Source organism: Bubalus bubalis, chromosome 20 (assembly GCF_019923935.1).
Source record: "Bubalus bubalis isolate 160015118507 breed Murrah chromosome 20, NDDB_SH_1, whole genome shotgun sequence".
NCBI classification, from domain to species: Eukaryota; Metazoa; Chordata; class Mammalia; order Artiodactyla; family Bovidae; genus Bubalus; species Bubalus bubalis.
In genome coordinates this window covers 38,338,674-38,351,445 of record NC_059176.1, presented here as the reverse complement: position 1 = coordinate 38,351,445, position 12,772 = coordinate 38,338,674, and the positions used below count along the sequence as shown (strand labels likewise).

The window sequence follows — 12,772 nt, the reverse complement described above, 5'->3', positions numbered from 1 at the left end:
AGCAACTTAGAATTACTTTGTCTTTCTGATGAGATGACCCTTTAGTATTGGAAAAAAAAAATCTCTTTAAAATGCTTCCTGTCTACTCCATTTTGTCTGGCTCTTCTAAAAATACTAGTTTTGATTTGAATAGGATATGTATAGAATATCTTTCATCTTTCCCTGTCTTTTTCTTCTGACTTTTCCATGTCTTCATATTGAAGGTATATCTCTTGTAAGTAGAATACAGGTTTATTTTTAATATGGCTTTATAATTTTTTTTTGTGATTGCAAATCAGTGCATATTTTTATTTTTATTATTTTTTAAATATAAATTTATTTATTTTAATTGGAGGGCTAATTACTTTACAATATTGTATTGGTTTTGCCACACATCAACATGAATCCGCCGCGAGTATACACGTATTCCCCATCCTGAACCCCCCTCCCTCCTCCCTCCCCGTACCATCCCTCTGGGTCATCTCAGTGCAGCAGCCGCAAGCATCCAGTATCACGCATCAAACCTGGACTGGCGATTCGTTTCATATATGATTTTGGCGGATTCATTTTGATATATGGCAAAACTAATACAATTATGTAAAGTTTAAAAATAAAATTAAATTTAAAATATATATATATAGTATTTAGACCATTTATATTTAATGTAGGGACTGATACAATTGCATTTACTTCTAATACACTACAATTTGTTTATTTGTCTTATCTGTTTTGTGTTTCTTTTTTCCTCTTCTCCAGTTTTCTTTTGGAGTAATCAAAAGGATTATTAGTTGAACATTCTTTTATTCTTCTTTTTTGCTTTCTTGAATTTATAACACATCCTTGACTTATATCTAATACAAATTATTTTGTAACTTCCTAGATAATGCTAGAAACTAGATAATGTAAACTCCATTTTTCTGCTATCTTTTGAATTATTGTCATAAATTTTCATTCTACATACATGTCAAGCTCCACAAGACATTGTTCCATACAGTCAATACACATTTAATGTTATCTACATGTTTACTCCTTCCAGGGTTCTTCATTCCTTCATGTATTTCTGGGTTTCTATCTGGGATCATTTACATGCCACCTGAAGAACTCTGCAGCATTTCTTTTAGTGTAAGTCTGCTAATTTCAAATTCTCTCATTTTTTTATTTATCTAAAATTGCCTTTATTTCACCTTCATTTTGAAGGTTATTTGTGCTGGATGTAGAATTCTATCTTGCCAGTTATTTTCTTTCAGCACCTTAAGGATCTCATTCCACTCTCATCTGGCTTTTATCTGCTATGAGTTTACTGTTGCTCCTTTGAAAAATCTTTTTTTAAAACTCTGATTATTTGCAAAGATTTTCTAGTAGTTTTTTCAGTATTTGTAGTATATTGCATCTAGATGAGATTTATTTTGTATTTTTCCTACTTGGAGGTTTACAGCATTTCTTGAATATAAGACTTTATGTCTTTTGCAGTTTGGGAAAATCTTCAGTGAATATTACCTCCTCAAATGTTGCTTTTGCCCCATTCACTCCATCCCTTCACAGACTCCATTTACATGTGTGCCTCTTATGCTCTTCTCTGCATTCTATTTCTTTTTTCTTCATGATTTAACCTCAGTATTTTCTACTGACTTAGAATTAATTCAATACCAAGTCTCTTAAAATTTTAAATCTCTTCTAACATGTGCAACCACATTAGCTGCTTTAAGAATTTCACTTATCTTTCCGGATTCCTCTCTTACAGAGCACTGTGACCATGAAAAAATCTAGATTGGTTGCTCCCTAGACATGCACACAGCAAACATCCTGGGATCACCACCACAGAATTATTACCTTTGCCTCTTCTCTGTGCTGGCTTCCCTCTAGTACTAACAGTGTCGATGCAGTTTAAAAAAAATGTTAAGACCTTGCATGTTTGAAAATGTCTTGAAAAATCTGTTCTCACATATAATGGATAATTTGGCTGGACACAGCATTTTAGCTTTGAAATTATCTTCCTCCAGAATTTTGAAGACATTGTTCAATTTTATTGTGGCTTCTAGTAATTCAGCGAAAGTTGATTTTTTTTTGATTGATTCAGAATCAATTGTGATTCTTGGTCATTTGTATATAAACTGATTCTTTTCTATTTTTAGAGCCTCTCATCATCTGTATTACTCATAAATTTCCCAACAAATTTTGATGTCACTCTACTTTCATCCATTATACTGGACAGTTAATGGATGGTCCTTATAGTTAAAAGTTTATTATCTTCATGTTAAACAAAAGTTTCTTTAATTATTTTATGACTTCTTCCTTTATCTTTCTATAACCCATATTATTCAAATAGGGGATAGTCTCATTAACTATTTTTATATAAGATGACTAAAACTTAACATCTGAAAATACTAATCATCTTATTTCCATGAAAGTCTTTGAGTCAGGAATCTGAAGAGTACTCAGTTTTTGTTGGGGAGGTATAACAGGGTACTCTTCTCATCTCCACGTGGTGTCAGCTAGGGTGATTCAAATGAAATCAGAGAGTTCATGATGGCCTCACCACATTCCTAAAAGTTTTGATACTAGTTACTGACTGAGATAGTTCTTCTCCTGGCCACTTTGTCTTCATATGGTCTCTCATTATTTAGCAGCCTACCCTGGGCTTCTTTACAGAGCAGCTGCTGCTGCTGCTAAGTCACTTCAGTCGTGTCCAACTCCGTGAGATCATAGAGACGGCAGCCCACCAGGCTCCCCCGTCCCTGGGATTCTCCAGGCAAGAACACTGGAGTGGGTTGCCATTTCCTTCTCCAGTTCATGAAAGTGAAAAGTCAAAGTGAAGTCGCTCAGTCGTGTCTGACTCTTAGCGACCCCATGGACTGCAGCCTACCAGGCTCCTCTGTCCATGGGATTTTCCAGGCAAGAGTACTGGAGTGGGGTGCCATCGCCTTCTCTGTCTTTACAGGGCAGTTGGTTTCTAACAAGGAGAAAACTGACGCTGCCAGGACTCTTTACCAGCTAGGCTGGGAATTTACTAAACGTCACTCTAGATACATTCTATTGATCCTATCAAGTCACAGGACCAACCAAAGACTTCTGGGGAGAAAAACAGACCCTACTACCTGACGGTGGGGTGGCACGCAGGCACGTGGGTGAGAGAGACTGTCCAGACCCACTGTCACAACAGCCTGCCCCGATTCACAGCCTAGCTCCCAACTGCCAAAGTCTTCCAGGACTACCAGACATTCACCCAATTACAGCATCAGCCTCAGAGACCGGTATCTCGTGATCTACACCAGATCTGTGGAGAAGGCAATGGCACCCCACTCCAGTATTCTTGCCTGGAGAATCCCATGGATGGGGGAGCCTGGTGGGCACCGTCTATGGGGTCGCACACAGTCGGACTCGACTGAAGTGACTTAGCAGCAGCAGCAGCATACCAGATCTGGATGAGTTACTTAGGTGTGGGTTCTCTTGATCTGGAAACCTCACAGTTCAGTAGGAGGAGAGGGTTTGAAGAGGAAGAAAGATTGAGGCGTCTTAACATTATGAATAGTCTTTCACTTAACCTCTTTATTTTCAATACAATACTCCCATCTTTCAATATAGCTGGTATCCCTCGGGTCAAATACTATCTTTTGTACCTTCTCAAGAGAATCAACCTCCAATATTTTGTGGGGTGAGTGAGATACATCTACTCTCATCCTACTATTCAGAGTAATGAAAAATTGAGGAAGATTCAAGATTCTTCTTAACTTATAATCCCTATCTATACTCTCACTTCCAAAGATATCTGCTCACACCAATTTTTGATCTTTTGGAATTTATGTGGAGCAAACTGGATCGCTTGACATTGACAGTTTTGCCCACTCTCGGAGCTGAGGATGCAGCTAGCTTACTCAAATGTCACCACTGATCTTTCTACTTTCCAACTTTCCAAATTTTGCTCATATCATCTCTTCTCCTGTCTCTTTTTCTTTAAGTCCTTCCATATCATTTCAGTTGAGTTTGGGGAAAGAGTAAGGTAACTGTTTGTGCTCACTTTGTCATCTTTAACAAAAACCAATTTTATAGCATATTATTAAAAACTTGAGTGTTATAGCTACTGCAGTTATAAATTAAACTTAAGTTATACACCATAACTCAGTGCACACTTCAGTTGCTCAGGTCCAACTCTTTGTGACTCCATGAACTGTAGCACCACCAGGCTTCCCTGTCCATCACCAACTCCCAGAGCTTGCTCACAGAGCACAACAGTACATCAAAACCCCAAAATGGAAAACTAAAGTGGTCAAAAACAAAATTCCCTGGTACATTAACAATATAATTTTTCAGTTTAGTCATAATTAAGATCAATCATTTCACTTCAACCAAATGGGTCACACTCATAAATACTGCTTTAAACAAAACTATGATACATCTGTAACATCTTACAGAAAAACCCAAACGAACTTTTTGGCTAACCCAATATAATTCCTTGTGGTTTTGATTTTTTAATACATTTCTCTCAGACCCTTTTAAGATACAGACACTAAGCTTTACGATTATACATTTTCCTACCTTTTCCTAAGAAAGAACTCATGCCTACTCTCAGTTTTCTACTTTCTCAATAGAGAAAGCACGGGCAATATATTCTATAAAAGTAAGGCATATATTTGAAACAAGCCAATACATCTTACTGAGACCAAAATGGGAAAAACAACACAATATCAGTAATGAAGATGTTGCATTACCTTTGTTATATCCAATAAAACATTTACAAACCAAAAAGCTCCAAACAGATCTTTCATCAAAGAGAAAAGAAAGCAGTATTCTCAAGTTGTCTCTAACTCATAATACAAATTCATTATTTCTTACTATCACTCTAAAATCTAAGTCTCTAAAAATGTATATAAAAAAAATCTACCCTGGGGCTTCCCTGCTTGTCCAGTGGTTAAGAATCCACCTTGCAATGCAGGGGCCACCGGTTCAATCCCTGGTCCAGAAAGATTCCACATGCTGTGAAGCAACTAAGCCCACGTGGCACAACTACTGAGCACATGGGTCACAACTACTGAAGCCCGTCACCCTAGCGCCTGTGCTCTGCAACAAGAGAAGTCACCTCAACGATAAGCCTGCACACCACAGTGAAGAGTAGCGACCCCAACTGGCCACGGCTAGAGAAAGCCCATGCACAGCAGTGAAGACCTAATGCAGCTGAAAATTTTAAAAAATCCACCCTGAATTTATGTAGAAAACCCCTAAGGAATAAATAAAGGTGGGTCTTTAGAATAATGGCCCTTCTATTTATTTTTGACCTTTATTTATTCTGATGGTATGGAAAACAGATACATGAGTAAAGATAAACAGGAAATTATTTCAGTATTTAAAATACTAATGAAATGCATTTAAATAGTATTTAAATATTAATGAAGTACTGGCATGACATTTTAAAGTAGAGGATGAACTACTGTATTTCTTTTCTACTTTAAGTCAAAAGAGTTATAAAGGATCTTAATAAATGAATTGACAAAAGACATCATTCTCAAACTTGAGACTAGAATGATCTTCCTAAGTTTTCATATAGTTTTTAAGATTATTTTATGATTTTAACTAAGGCAAATTAACATCACAGAAATGATGCACCCAGATAAATATATAATGCTACTATGACCAATTTCAAATAAAATATATAGATCAACGTAAATCCACTTGTCTACTGCATAAAAAGGTTGACTCAAAACCACTTGCCATTTCTGCGGGAAGGCTTCTGCACTGCCACTGGTGGGCAAGACGGGGCAGGTGCTACATCTGAAGAAGCAGTAGAGCCTGTATGGTGAGCCTTTACCTTGTCAGCCCAACTGACCCCTGTGGGAGCCAGACGCGGAGCAGCCACTGTGCCAGATGAACCCCTATGGAGAAAATGACTGAATTTAATAAATCAAATATATGTTAAAATTTTAAATATATACTTAATATATTTAAATTTTAAATGAATTATATGTGTGAATGTATATCTACACATACAGGATAACATATATCATAGCAACTTAAGGCAAATATATTCATAAATATCCTGGACTAATACTTCATTAGTCCAGCATAACATACAGTATGGGAACAAACATAATATAAAAGCTGTCACTAGTTCAGTTTAAAAGAAAATCTCAGTGAAATGGAGAATCTTAAAAAATATGCACATATACCTGCACATATACCCTTAACTTTTTATTTTCATTTAAAACCCTTATCTATTAATAATATAAATGTCCATTAATTTGACCATATATCAACACAGGCACTATTAAAACAGGGTTTTTAACATGTATTATTTCTTACATGAACCTCAAGTATGATACCTCATTGACAATGTCCAATTTGGGGTTTTTTGAAATGGAGTGATAATTTAGTGACACCTATTAAATAAGAACACAATTCTTCTCAACTTTAATAATCTCTCCAAAGAAGGCAATGGCAACCTACTCCAGTACTCTTGCCTGGAAAATCCCATGGGAGGAGCTTTGTAGGCTGCAGTCCATGGAGTCACTAAGAGTCAGACATGACTGAGTGACTTCACTTTCACTTTTCACTTTCATGCATTGGAGAAGGAAATGGCAACCCACTCCAGTGTTCCTGCCTGGAGAATCCCAGAGATGGGGGAGCCTGGTGGGCTGCCGTCTGTGGGGTCGCACAGAGTCAGGCACGACTGAAGTGACTTAGCAAGCTTTTATAGTTGTCCTATCCACTTTTCATTTGACAGCAAAACTTTAACAGTTCACTTTATCAAAGCTTCCCAAAAACTCATCCTAGTTTTCACAGAAACAATGACTCATTTTACACTCATATTTTAGTGGTTTACTTAATATTTAAGTTATGAGTCAAAATACAGACAACTTAAATAAACAAGTTTGGTAACTAACTGCAGAGTCTAAAGCATTTAACTCAACCAGTAAGAAGAGAAATGAGTATATATACTAAAGTCAGCCTATAAGCCACAGTTTTTCAGCACACTAAATTTATTATCATTTTATGATGATAATAAAGGGTGTCAATTAATTCAATGATACAACACATGAAGATCAATATGAGAACTTTATTATTTATGCATTGAAGAATTTCAGTGTTAAAATAAACCATGCACCATGTAAGACTCTGCATTACAGACCAACGGAATGCATTACAGGGGAATTTCTCTTTAAATGGTGCTTGAATATACAAACATTCGCTTTTATTTGCTTATATATCTTTCCTCAACTCCACTAAAGTTCAATTATTATAAGGCTCTGTTAGGTAGGTAAAATAGGGAAAAGGAGTCCAAAATGGCAGTGGCTAAAAGACAAGGAAGAGAAAAGCCCACAAAAATAAAACAAAGGAAGGTCCGAGGACCGGAGTGAGGACCTCAGGTAAAACAAACAACACTCCTGGCTGGCCCAATTTACATAGGACAGACCCAGAGAGAAAAAAACATATAAAAAGAGGAGCCAAAGCTAGCTCGCTCGCTCTCTCTCCCGCGCGCTGGGGCATTCTTCTCGTCTTTGGATTTACGTGCCCTCACGCCTAGAAGATGGATTTTCCTGCTATCTTCTAAATTAAATAGAGCTGTAACACTGAACTGTAACACTGATTTGTCTAAGAGCTAAAACATGGTCTGTTCGAGACCTGAGAGCTATAACATGGTCTATCGAAGACCCAAGAGCTGTGAGACGCCGAGGGGGCTTTAATGTCCGTCACTCCAAATCTTTGTTGTGACAAGACAAAAAACCGAGGAACATACACTCACGTGACAGCACCAAAGTCCATCAACCTTCACCTAGGGCAATACTATCTAATAATCTCATTTAAAGCAAAAAACTGATTCTACTGAGTAACACTTAGTGAGCTCTTACTAAGGGCTGAGTACAATGCTAGGTGCTTGGGATACAGAAAATATGACAAACATCTTGCCTTAAAGAAGGTCATAGTGTAAACACAAAAAATAAACATTAAAAACTTTAACACACTGAAAATCTAATAATAATATACATATATGCAAGGCTCAGCAGTAACAGGAGATGAAACTGACTGTGGACATGGAGACAGGAACAATGAGAAGCCACGAAGAAAGGGTAAGTTTTAACCGAACAAAGATAACTGACCAAGCAAACTACTTACTGACCCTCACACTACAAATGTTAAGGCTCACTCTAAAGAACTAGAGTCCAAACAGATATTTATCTTTAAAAGTGAATTTTGCTATGGAAATTTAAGGAAAACAACAGTGATAACTTCCACGAACAACATCATAGCTGCCAGAGGTATCAACAGAATTTTGGGTAAACAGGGGCTAACTTAAAAGGCAACCATGGAGAATGAGAAGTCCTTGGGGGGCTTTGAAAAGCTCTAACACATTCCTGGAAATCAAGAAGACCACACACATGTGCTGGGTTGTGTGCAAACTCAGGAAAGGTCTGAAACAGCTCTAATCTTTCACCTCTGACTGCCCTTGAGGCTCTGAGGAAGCAGGAATTGAGAGCAAAGTTAGAATTGTAAACTCCAGAGCACTGAAGACATGCTGATCACACGTAAAACTAGAAAAGAGCTAGGTGATTTATTGGTTTGAGGCATTTAAGGAAATTTCTGTCAAAGCATTAGCTGGCAACTAAGATAACTAAGTAGAGACTTCAGTGACTGTAATAACAAAAAACATAGACTTCAGAAGACTAGTTCAAGAAAGTCACTAAACAAACAAATAGTAGCAAAACCACCACCACTAAACAGTGACAACAAATCCTGAAAAGTGTAGCTATCTGATCTCCAGAGCTATCACACTATACTATTTAAAATATCCAATTTTTAACAAAAGCCATAAAACAACGCAAAGAAACAGGAAAGTATAGCCTACTCACAGACACACAAAAGAAAAGCAACCAAAATAAGTCCTGAAGGAAGCTTGAATGTTAGACTTACTAGACAAAGACTTTAAATGAGCTATTATAAATATGTTCAAAGAATATTCAAGAACAAAACACACCCACGTCTAAAAATAAAGTATGAGAAAAATGTTTCACCAAATACAGGATATCAATAAAAATTAAATCAAATATGAAAAATAATCACAGAGACTTAGATTCTGCGTTCCCAGTTCATAGGGCTCAGGTTTGATCCCTGGTCAAGGAAGTAGACTCCAAACGCCACAACTAAAGACCCCACATGCCACAATGAAGACTGAAGATCCCATGTGCTGCAACTAAGACCTGTCACAGTCAAATAAATAAACAAATAAATACTTTAAAAGAATTACATAGGTGTTCTGGAGTTGAAAAGTACAATAATGAAAATGAAAAATTCACCAGAGGGGCTCAACAGCAGAATTAAGCTTGCAAAATAAAGAATTAGCAAATTTAAAAAGAGGTAAATTGAGACTATCTAATCAAGGCTATGGTTTTTCCAGTGGTCATGTATGGATGTGAGAGTTGGACTGTGAAGAAAGCTGAGCGCCAAAGAACTGATGCTTTTGAACTGTGGTGTTGGAGAAGACTCTTGAGAGTCCCTTGCACTGCAAGGAGATCCAACCAGTCCATTCTAAAGGAGATCAGCCCTGGGATTTCTTTGGAAGGAATGATGCTAAAGCTGAAACTCCAGTACTTTGGCCACCTCATGCGAAGAGTTGACTCATTGGAAAAGACTCTGATGCTGGGAGGGATTGGGGGCAGGAGGGGACAACGGAGGATGAGATGGCTGGATGGCATCACCAACTTGATGGACGTTGAGTTTGAGTGAAGTCCAGGAGTTGGTGATGGACAGGGAGGCCTGGCATGCTGCAATTCATGGGGTCGCAAAGAGTCGGACATGACTGAGCGACTGAACTGAACCCAAAAATCAGAAAGAAAAATGAATGCAGAAATTTGAACAGAGTCTCAAAGACTGTGGAACACCATCATGAGTAACACAATCTCAGTATGAGTGGAATTTCCAGAGGAGAGGAGAGAGAAAAAGGGACAGAAAGGGTATCTGTAGAAATAATGGACAAAAACTTACTAAATTTGATGAAAAACACTTATCTACAAATCTAAAAGAGCTCTACAAACTCCACACCTAAATACATCATAATCAAACTATTGACAATGAAAGACAAAGAGAGAATCTTGAGAGCACCAAGAGAGAGAACTGAGGTATCTTATGAAAGAATAACACCTTATTTCTCATCAGAAGCCATGGAAGCCAGAAGGCAGTGAGAGGACATAGTCAAAGTGCTAAAACAGAAACACTCTCAATCAAGAATTCTATGTACAGCAAAACTATCCTTCAAAAAATTGAAAGATAAATTAAGATATTCTCAGATAAACAAAACCTGATAAAAACTGCTACCAGCAGACCTGCCTAATAAGATATATTAAAGACAGCTCCAGTTGAATGACAGGCCACCAGACAGTAACCTGAATCCACATGAAGAGATAAAGAGAACCACCAAAAGTAAATAACTACGTAGGTAAATACAAAAGACAGCACAACCTCATTTCTTCTTATAACTCTTCTGTTATGTGATATAAAAGACAACTTCATAAAATAGTAATTATACAACTGTTGATAAGATTATAATGTATAAAGATATATTACTGTCCATATGACACATAACACAGTTTATGATATATTTAGGTCATCTGTTGTGAAATTGACAATTCATGCTACTAATCATTTAGCATGACATATGTTTCTGAGTTTTAACTTTGGGATCCTATGTTTGAACATAAAATACTTCCTAAAAGTTAAAACTTTACTCTCCTGGATTTTAACTTTTTATTCAAACATAAACAAAAACATATACAACGATATATTTATAGTGAAATGCAAGTTTTATAATACAAGTATATTGTCCACAAAAAATTTATTTACTATAATGTAAGCCTTAGTAGCCTTTTTTGAGTTCATCTCACCCAAAATTTAAGCTTCTTCGAGCATTTGATGTTACATTGATTCTATCTGTTGATGGACTTGGAATCACATGACGTCCTGGGGACATCTTCTTTACTTCCCATGCCAACGAAGTTGGTCTGCCAATTCAAGACACACAAAAGATTAAAAGAGAAAAGAGGTGGCGGCAATGGTGGTGGTGGTAGGGTAGTCTAATCTTTTCTCTTTGTTGTTAAGTGCATGAAAACATAAGCAGATCACAATTTTTCCTTGGTACACTGTCTATCAGAAAGTTCTTTACCATATTACCAGTAAATAATTCCAGATGATGCATGGTCCAGGATTTTCCATCCACTACAGCAGGTTATGGGGTTACAAAGACACAATATAAACTACTTATATTTTAAAAGCTTCCATACACCCAGCTAAAAACACATTAAAAAGGCAATGGTACTAATTTTGGCTACTGTATCCAGTATTGTTGGAGAGCTAAGAGTGTAGAGCAGAGATCAAGACAGAAACTGCTGAGGGTTAAACTGAAGAATACACATTCATCCTCTACCTTACCCACAAGAGCAACATCATAAACATTTCACTGTTCTTTGCTAGAAAAGCTAACTATTCCTCCTTCTTCACTGGTCCCACACCAATCAGTTGATAGGATGCATAATCTCTACTTGAAAAAAATTTCCCCAAGCAATATCTTCTCTATCCTACGCCCTCAATCAGACCTCCATAACTCTCCAAATGTCCTAGCCTCTTACTCTTTATTCAATCTAGTGACTGTGATTTTTTTTTCTCTCATTAAAAAATGATACTAATTACTAGAAAACAAGAAAATTCATATAGATGTTTATCCAAATAAAATCTAAAGCTTTTGAAAATTTATTGCCAAATCATATGGGAAATAAATTTTGATGCATGAGATGATGAATGAAAGATGGATAATGCCACCCACAGGAAATTAAAGGTTGCTTCTTATATCTGTGAGCTGCCTCAGGAGGCAAAGAAGAGAAATGCTGGGAAGTTCTTAAGGTAAAAAAAGTTGCCTCAGGGATTTCTCTGGTGGTTCAGTTGTTAAGGATCCGATTTACAATGCAGAGGACATGGGTTCTATCCCTTATCAGGGAACTAAGATCTCACATGTCTTGGAGCAACTAAGCCCCTGTACAACTAGAGAGCTCCTCTGTCACAACTACTGAAGTTCACATGCTCTGGGGCCCACACCTTGCAACTGGAGAGTCTATGTGCCACAATGAAAGATCCTGCATGCTGCAACTTAAGATCCAATGCAGCCAAATAAATAAAATGTATTTTTTTAAAGTGTTGCCTCAGGTGTATTTTTGAACCATGATGCCCGGATAGGCATAGCTGTTAAGCTTGGAGTTGGCCTCAGAATCTTTCTCAATCTTCAACATAGCCACTGCTAGCCTGGAGTTTGCAAGCAAGAAAAAAAAAACTAGTTAGCTTCTATAATGCATTGACAGTTACATTATAGACCCTTTTTGGATACAAGGAACAGAAACTTCATAAAGCTAAATAAAAAAGAAAATAAAGATTTATTGCAAGGATATAAACTTACAAGGATAAGGACATCCTCAAGGTGGCTCATGAGGATTAGGTCTGGAAGAGGCAGGCTTTAAAGCAACACTCTCAAACTCTGAAAGACCAAATGATTCCCCTCATTTTTGCCCTCTCTGTACATCTATTCTGTTTTCTTTGAACCTGATTTCCTCTGCTTATCTTTGCAAAGGCAATACAGTCACCAATTCCAAATCAGCATGATGATCTGGTTCAACCCCACTAAAGAATGTATCCCCCACTCCCATCCAATCTAATAACCTATTATCAAGGGGTAAAGGTGAAACTGCTTATTGCAAAGACAACTAGTTTCCCTGAATTTGGTTTCCTGGGAACCAAGACTTCCTGGATTTTTCCCTTGGGATTCCTT

At 37.1% G+C, this 12,772-nt stretch overlaps 1 protein-coding gene across 7 annotated transcripts in view; it reads right to left on the bottom strand.

Annotated features, from left to right (window-relative positions):
- Positions 1–12,772, bottom strand: part of SCAPER (S-phase cyclin A associated protein in the ER) — a 414,652-nt gene that overhangs the window by 318,114 nt on the left and 83,766 nt on the right. For all 7 annotated transcript variants that reach the window (XM_044933045.2, XM_025271386.3, XM_025271383.3 and 4 more), the window contains exons 7-8: positions 10,845–10,961; positions 5,683–5,843 (exon numbers count right to left, since the gene is read on the bottom strand). In XM_044933045.2, the coding sequence (XP_044788980.1) occupies positions 5,683–5,843; positions 10,845–10,961 (278 nt within the window). The remainder of the gene's footprint in view (positions 1–5,682; positions 5,844–10,844; positions 10,962–12,772) is intronic.